The 8,541-nt window shown below is 37.5% G+C and overlaps 2 protein-coding genes across 2 annotated transcripts; one reads left to right on the top strand and one right to left on the bottom strand.

The window, feature by feature from the left end:
- Positions 1–3,793: 3,793 nt before the first annotated feature.
- Positions 3,794–5,896, top strand: LOC6644137 (tektin-4). The gene is made up of 3 exons (XM_002066943.4): positions 3,794–4,234; positions 4,297–4,571; positions 4,632–5,896. Exons 1-3 carry the CDS (start codon positions 3,884–3,886, stop codon positions 5,752–5,754), a joined length of 1,749 nt encoding a protein of 582 aa, XP_002066979.1. The 5' UTR covers positions 3,794–3,883; the 3' UTR covers positions 5,755–5,896.
- A 913-nt stretch (positions 5,897–6,809) lies between these two features.
- Positions 6,810–8,245, bottom strand: LOC6644136 (ciliogenesis-associated TTC17-interacting protein). The gene is made up of 2 exons (XM_002066942.4): positions 8,160–8,245; positions 6,810–8,100 (listed from the first exon to the last, which is right to left on the bottom strand). The coding sequence occupies exons 1-2, from the start codon at positions 8,161–8,163 to the stop codon at positions 6,863–6,865; spliced, it is 1,242 nt and encodes a 413-aa protein (XP_002066978.1). The 5' UTR covers positions 8,164–8,245; the 3' UTR covers positions 6,810–6,862.
- Between the last annotated feature and the right edge of the window lie 296 nt (positions 8,246–8,541).

The raw sequence follows: 8,541 nt of genomic DNA, 5'->3' as shown, positions 1-8,541 counted from the left end.
GTGACTTTGTCTGGATGGCGGAAGGTGGCCTCCAACTAATTTAGCTGCCATTGCGCAAAAGGCGGCATCTTCATTTGCTTTCAAATGAAAGAAATGTTGACGTTCTGAAAAACAAATTCTCTTGAATTTCTGCTTAAGTAAATTTCGCAATGTTTTGATGTTAATCGAATGAGCTGTTCATTTTAAGCATTCAGAGATACAAATGCACTAACCTTTTTGTGTTGTCTTGAATAATATATTTTGAATCTTTAAGGCCTTTAAAACTATATACTTTACTTTATATTTGTAATGTAATGTAATCTAAATAAAAAAAAAAATTTTAAAGAGATCTGACAATATCTGTTACTCAAAGATGATTACTAAAAATATTTACAAAACTGTTTTAAAGTAGTCATGATTATACAAAATCAACTACATAAGCATTAATCCTCTAAAGTCAATGATATTAAAAAGTACTTTACAGCATTTGCCTTGGCTAACTATGATGTTCTGGAAAACATAGTTGTAGATTTCAAATGATGGCCATTTCCAGAACGTCATAGAGATAAGCCAACGCCATCCATAGTGTCTCAGTTTCAGCTGGCTGCTTGCACCTTTTGCCAGAGAGCTTTTGCTTCAGAAGTTGCAACTATAAAATTCCAATTTACTCTGCATGCGGCAGTTACTTTCTTGGCAGATCCAGACACGCCCACTTTTTGCCAAGCAAAGACCTGACTCTGACTCGCTTTTATATTATTTTTTTTTTTTCCTACTTCATTTTTTTTCTTTTACTTTTCTATTACTGTTGTTCTTGCATTTTTGTGATTTCTTTTTTTGTTTTCTTGTAGTTGGCGCAATTTTATGTATTTTTATGGTAGGTTGCTGTTGCCATTGCCGGCTTGGCTTGGCCCGGAAAACGGAAACCGAAAATTGCTACTTATTATGTTACTAACTTTGTGTTGCAATCTACCCTCCATAGCTCACTTCCATCCTCTCTACCCACAGTGTTACCCGCCAATGCAATACATACACACACACATACAGATGTATTCATGTATGTAGAGATATGTATGTGGATATGTATGCTGTGGAGCCTGTTGTTGTCTGGTGTGATAATGTCAGGTTTTGTTAAAATTAAATTGCATGTCTTGGCTGTGTTGAAGTTAAATTATTGCCTCTAGGGTCAGATGGCGGCGTCGGCGGCGTCGACATTGTCGGTGGCGTTAGATGCGTTAGTCGTTAGTTTGTGTTGGTAGGCGCATCCTATACCTTTAGGGGGATCTCCCATGGTGAATAGTTTACCAGTTTGCCTATTCAAATAGCTTTTAAACAGAAACACGGCCATTTTAAAGAGTCAACATTTATATGAGTTGACTCAGCAGGCTATTTTTAAAAAAATATATCTATGAAAAATTTCATATCCCCCGTAAAACTATGCAACAGATTTTTTCTTAGGTCACCGCATGGTGCCAACAAAAAGTGTATTCTTTTGCGTGCTCGCCTGTGTGTGTGTGTTTGTGTGTGTGTGTGTGTGTGTGTGTATACGAGGAATGGGTAGAATAGAACACGGAAGCGCCGGCAATTTTTGCATGGCTTTTGTGCAGTATACAGAGCAACCACACGCTGTGATTTTTACCGGCATTACGAAAATAACATAAAAATACACGAGCAAAAACGTCGACGACCCCCAAGCAACATAGAGAAGAAAAAAAAAAGAAGAGAAAATGTTAATGTAAAGACCATTTGGCGGTACCCGTTACCGGGGTATAGAAATGTTTGCTTAAAATTTACATGAGTACGTTGTCAGGAGAATGAATACAAGTGGATGCATTTAGATGCAGTTTAAGAATTTACAAACTATTGTTATTTATAGTTAGCTAAATTACAACAATATTAGGTAATTTCTTAATTTCAGATAAGTAAATGTACATATAAGACAAATTTCTTTACCAAATATTCATTTTTAGATATGTTTAAAAATGAATTGAATTAAATTTGAAATACAATTACGTGAAGATGAAAATGAAATTAATATAGAAAATTGAAAACCATAGAGATATATACATATGTATGTAGTTTATAACTAATATATGTACAAATAAAAGTGCTATAAGGTGCAGTTTTTCGATTTTTCTTTTCCTTCTATATTTTAGTTATATTGTTCTTCAGCGATGACCAAAAATTTATAAAAAAGTTTCACAGGGTTATCCAAATACATTAATTTTAAGAAGTTAATGTTGAGTTTTGCGAACGAAATAAGTAAATGGGACAGATTGCTTTGCTGTCATTTGTGGTTAGATACGCACATGAAATTAGTACTTTGAATAACAAATTTTTTTAAATCTTTTAAAATTAACAAAAAAAAAGTGATTTTCAGGTTTTATTATATTTGTTGCTATTCGTAACTCTTTTTTTTAATGAAAAAACGCCAAGTTTCGCATTCTTATCCGATGAAGAGCGTGGAAGATTTGGCACTGTGTAATGTGGAGATCTCAATTAGCAAAATTGCAGAACATGTTGGCGAAAATAAAAACACAATGAAGAATGACTTAAAGACCGCGAAAATTATGAAAGAAATCCCCGTTCTGATAGCCCAATATTGAGTGACAACTGAATATGAAATATAGCGATCAAATAAAATATCAGCGCATCCCAAATAGGAAGTAATTTTTCTCTATTGATATCCACGAGATGCGTGCATGAATCCTGCAGTGATCATATAGTGCTTTATATAGAAAAAAAACTTATGAAACCGTTGCTCCTGCGTGGGCATAAAGCTGCTCGTTTACAGTTTGCCAACAAATACAAAGTTTGTACTCTCAGTTTGAACTGTGTGAAAATATATTGTTTTTAGTAACCAAAAATGTTGAATTTAAATAAGCCCGAGGGGTAGCGCTATTAAATTCGCTATTTGCGCGCCCCAAAACAAGTCCATGTGTCCAGAAATTTGTATATGATTATATAGACGGAATTCCCGTATGTTGAAAGGACTCTAATGTCTTTTATATCGCATAAAATATAAATGCACAAAACTATGTTGAGTTTTCCGAGATCGTTTTTGTGCAATTTGGACAGGATATATACATTTTCTAGCGTGATAATGCACCCAATCATAAAACAAAACTCTCAAAACTAACAAGCAGACTAGACTCAAATCCGATAAACAATCTTTAAGGCATCTTGATTTAACGGCTTTATACCCACAGAAAGTAATTTCCAAATATAAAGGGCTTATAAGAAGCCATTTTTCAAGAATCGGACAAATTGAACATCCAAATGCTCCCAAAAACGCGCTTAATTAAATGGCAGTTCGTATACTGCAATTGGTAAGAAACAGAGGAGAGTGCTATTCAATCGTTTAAAGTTGTTTCAGTTACTTATTTCGTTTGAAAATATTTTGTTTGATTTTTTTCTAATTTTGCCAGAATGGAAAAACCATTTAATTGGCTGAAATATATTTATAAATTTAAAAAGTTCAAAGATAAATTTATTTCATTTTAATATCTTTATCGGTTTAGTTGGTGTAGATATTAATGTAGTGTCCTACTTACTTATTTCGCGCACCTTATTTGGACTAATTATTTGGCTGAAATAAAATATTATATAAAGTCCATGCTAAACCAGGAAATGAATACCAAATATCTAAAAAATATAAAAATCATTGGAATGGTAAAAAATTTTTATTAATGTTTAAAAATATTAACAAAAAAATAAACTGCCTTCTATTTGCGTAAAAAACAAAACATGTTTCTAATCTAGTAACCGTTGCTCGCTCTTCAATAATAAAAGCCGGGCAACCAAGCAACCCAATTCACAATGTTTACACATTTCAAACAAACAATTAAAGGAAAATTTCAGTTTGATTTCAACGCCAACAAACTATACAATTTTTATACGAGAAAATATGCACTGCGGAAAAGAAGAGGAAAAAGTGGAGACTGGCGGAGGAGATTGTGGGCTTAATCTTATTAATTTGAACGACGCACGAGGATGCCCAGCTCCGGTATTATGTCCATTGTTGCCGGAGCAGCCCTTGTTAAAGGGTCGCAGAGGAATGCAGCCTACCCCAGTGACCATGGGCCCCCGACATGAGCTTGCCACAGAGTATTTACATCAGAACGCTCTGGCGCCTGTGGGAGACTATCAGAAATTGCACGCCGCCGTTGATCAGCAACAGGATCAATTGGGTAACATTAGACAACAGCAATTTCAAAGTTCTCATATGCCACAAAATCAGACGGAATTGCAATTTGCTGTAAGATTGACGAATAATTTTTGGCAATTATTTTTTAATTAGTTGAATACTTTTTGTTACAGCGACAAATGGATCCCAATGCGGATAATCTTCAAAATCCGCCATGCTATTTGCCTCAACAAGGTGACGATATGCCTCATAAGGATCATCTAACACCCATGGGTCCAGTTGGTCCTTGGGCATCCGGGAAATTAGATTGGAGTCCCATGGCCGGATTGACGGGCACACGACCAGTAGTTGATCGCTATTCGATAACGCGTTATAGTCCCAATGAGTGGAGGGCAAGGAATCAGGAGACAATTACATATGTTAATCAAGTTTTGGATAAGGCGGATAAGTAAGAAAATTTGAGAAATTCATTACAGTCCTCCCTTTAATTTTTCTATGTGCTTTATAGAAATCGGTTCAGTGGTAGTACAGAGTATCAGCGTCTATCCGCTCTCGTGATCAAAACTCAAAATGAAACCACCGAAAAGTTAAGGAACCGAAGTCAGTTAATTGGCAAATGGAAGGGTACTCTAGAGAACGCCATCAAAGCGATGGCCGATGAGATAAGCACCATGGAAGAGGAGCGCATTAGATTACGCAAATCTCTTGTCGTATTGGGTGTTCCGGAATCCATAGCCAAAGAGTGCATATCGAAGCGTGCCGGACGACCCGATACTGAACTGGTGCGTGATCAAACCGAAGAAGAGCTGGTAAATGAGCTGGCTCTCATTGCGGAGATCCGCCGCCTGCTTAAGAAAACCCTAGAAGACTTTGAAACCCAGCAAGTGGAGAATCGCACAGCCCGGCAACGTTTGGAATACGATTGGAGTGACAAGAAGGAAGCCTATGAAATAGATACACTCAATGTGGGACTGAATAATAATTCGCGTGTCATTATGTTCCGTCCAGGTGCAGTGCGTCAACCACCTGAGCAGGCATCGGAGAAATATTGGGAGCACTTCAGTCAAGAGACTCTTGAAGAGTGTGAGAAGTGTCGTCAAAAGTCAGTGGCACTGAGAAATACCCTAAACTCAATCCTTATGAATGCTGCACGAGATATCCGCACGCAGGCTGATGTCGTAGAGAAGACTCTGACTGCTCGTATCAATTGCACCCAGGAGGCAGTACAGCGTTTTGAGAATGACTTGCGCCAAATTCTGCAAGATCTGGCTGACACGGAGACACGTATTCTTCAGCTACATCGTCGTGTACGTAGCTTCGATGCTGCCATGAAGGTGGCCCAGACACGCATGGATAATCGCAGCTTCCGTCCGAATGTTGAGAATTGTCGTGATGTTGCTCAACAGGATCTTATCGATGAGGTGCACACCGTTCAGAGTAGTGTATCTGCCCTGTTGCATGAGCTGGAGGTATCAGAACAGGTCAAAGGCGATCTAGTGAAAGCTCGTGCTAAACTGGAACGTGAGATAATGCTGAAGCGACGCACCTTGTTCACAGATAGAGAACGTTGCATGCTGTTACGTTCGCACTATCCATCGGCCAATGCTTTAAGTGGCACAGCACAGTTTTAGAACGAACTGATGGAACTCAGTTAGTAGTCAGTAAGCTAAATTTGTAGTGCGAAATTTTTTTGTTTTGAATGTTTCAAATGATAGCATAAAATTTTGATGCTTGTTTAAATTATTATTAATAAATCCAATCAAATGAAATCAACTAAACCGCCATTAAAGGACACAATCAGGCACGTTTGGAAATACATAAAACTGAAAGAAATATGTTGCCAACTTTATTTCTCTCCCATACAGACACACGTGTGTGCTTTACCATTTACCAAAACACGTTCAACAGCTAGAACAACACGTACTCAATTTAGAGATACACATGAGAGGAGTCACAGAATCAGCGCAGAGAGTCTGAGAAGGGAGTAAAGAGCTCAATATCGATATGGACAACATTTGTTAATGTTTGCCTTTCGCAGGAGCAACAAATATTGGGACAGTTGGCTCTTTCCCTCTGCTGCCCCTCTATATCTATTTGTCTATTTGTTGTCCTCCTGTCCTGTTCAAGGCTAATAAATTATCCAGCCAAAAGCAAAAAGACTAACTTGAAGAATTTAAAACCATTTTATAGTTATTTCTACCATTTAAGTTAAGTAATATTTGTCTATAGTTTCTCACATAGCAAAGGTCATCATGGTGACAGTGACACGTGCTGTGGCCTTACTCCAAAATCCAAAACAGAAACAGTCCGTATGTAACATGTCTCCTGTCGGTCTCTTCGTCTGAAACTTGTTCGCTTTTTTTTTTTTTTTCTTTTTTCTGTTTGTTCCTTCTACTAGAGTTCTTCCGCATACGTGCAAAACATTGGCCGACCAAGATTTATTACCCGGGAACGTGTTGTTTTTCATGTTCAGGATAGGTGGAAAGGGCAAGGGTTAAGAGACAAAATGTTGGGCGAAAATATTTTTGATGGATTTGGTATGTAGTTTTTTTTGTTCTTTTTGGGAGCAAGGTCAAGGAATTTTGGTGTAGGCGGCCGGAATGTGAAAGACTGACAGCTTGATAAGGGACTGTTGAGAGGACGAGAAGTGAATAGGTCTTTAAATTAATTTAAAGGTATGCAAAAATTGAACTACATTGACTTTAATTTAACTTCACTTTATCTACATACAAATTTGTCTTATTCCTTTTTACCTTTGGGAGCCATATTCTGAAAGAACATGATGGAGAACTCGAGTACATTGTTTGGCTTGTAGCGCAGTAAATTTAAAACATAATCCTGCATATAATCGGCCAGTTCCGGATGAGCGCTTAAGTAGCTAGTGGCATTATCATAGTTCAAGGCTTTCGTTTCTTTAAATTTTCTGCTTAAAACATTATCCTGTCGCCACATTAACTCAAGTTTGGGTACAATAGTTTCTTGTCGCTTTGGTGGAGCACAGGCAGCATGCAGAATATAATTATAACCCCGCCAAAAGTGTAGAACAATTCGGCCCTCAGGAGTCATATACGTTTCGGCCACATCCTGGAGCTCATCATTGAAGCACTGTTGGGTCACAATGTGCACTGTGTTTTTGTAGGTGCGATAGAAAATGCGCACAACCTTGCGCTCCTTGTGGACCAACAGGTTACATCGCAGTACTCTGCCATAGAGGTTCATGGTGTAGTATTCAAAGTTTCCGACGAAACTGTTGCATATCAAATGGCGCATAAGCAGCATGATGCCGCCATCGAGCACGAATATATGATCCCGATCCTTGATATCGATGGTGGCCTTAAATTTCTGCGTTTCCTCATTAATTTTGGTTTCGCGAATTGCCGTTAACAGAAGATCGGCATGATTTCGCAGCTCCAATGTTTTCTCGATCTTAGCATGATCGATGCGATCGAATTCCGTACGCTTCTCGCAAATCAATAGGAATTTATCATCATATTTACCCTTTAATTGGTGTCCACACTCAATAATACCCTTTCCCTTCTTCATCTTACTGCTGCTATAGACCACATAGCCATCATAGGCTTCCTCCACATTTAGACAGAATTTGCCAATTGTTTCTAATTCTCTTTCGAAAAATACTTTTACATTTTCGCTCAGTTTGCAATTGGTATTCCTCAATTTGGATATGAACAGGGATTCCTTGAATATAATTGCCTGTTTGACAGGCATAAACTCCTTGGGATCGATTTCCCAATCGCAAACACGATACTGATCATCAGAAGATTCAATGGGTCGTAAAAGTGCCGATATAATACTCGACACACTGATTTCATCTTCAGCACTCAGTTTGTCCACCTCTTCGCAGGCTTTGTTATGTGCTCGTTTCTTTCCCGGCTCACGAAATTTTTCCAAATCACAGGGTACAAATAGCGGCGGATCTAGTTTAAGGTGAGCAGTTCCAACATCTTCTGCTAGGAATGCTTAAAATTGGCTATTAATTTCAATCAATATTAAATGGATTAGAATTTTACGCTCTTACCCATTCTTTAAATTTTTATTTCTAATTTTTTGTATTACACAAACTAATACGATTTTCAGTAGAACAATACTTGTTATTGATCAAAATTTTGACATTAAAGGGGAAATAGTCAAGAGCATAAAAATTGTTTCTCCTTAATATTAGCCATAAGAGTTAGCAGCTAGGTGGAATATATATATTGCATCTTGTTAAAAGGCAAATTAGGACTTCTCAAAATCAGTTTGTTTTATTTTTACTTTCACCTTCGTTTTCTTCAATGTCATCTTAAAGATCTTTGCAGGGAGCAAACTGTAAGGCAATTAGTCACTTGTCACTTTTAACACTCTCTTTTTTCACGTCGTCAAGTTGTTCTAAGTTTTAGTAATTCTCAAGAGTTTCATTC

This window comes from Drosophila willistoni, assembly GCF_018902025.1.
Source record: "Drosophila willistoni isolate 14030-0811.24 chromosome 2R unlocalized genomic scaffold, UCI_dwil_1.1 Seg167, whole genome shotgun sequence".
NCBI lineage: Eukaryota > Metazoa > Arthropoda > Insecta > Diptera > Drosophilidae > Drosophila > Drosophila willistoni.
This window is presented reverse-complemented; position numbering and strand designations above follow the sequence as displayed.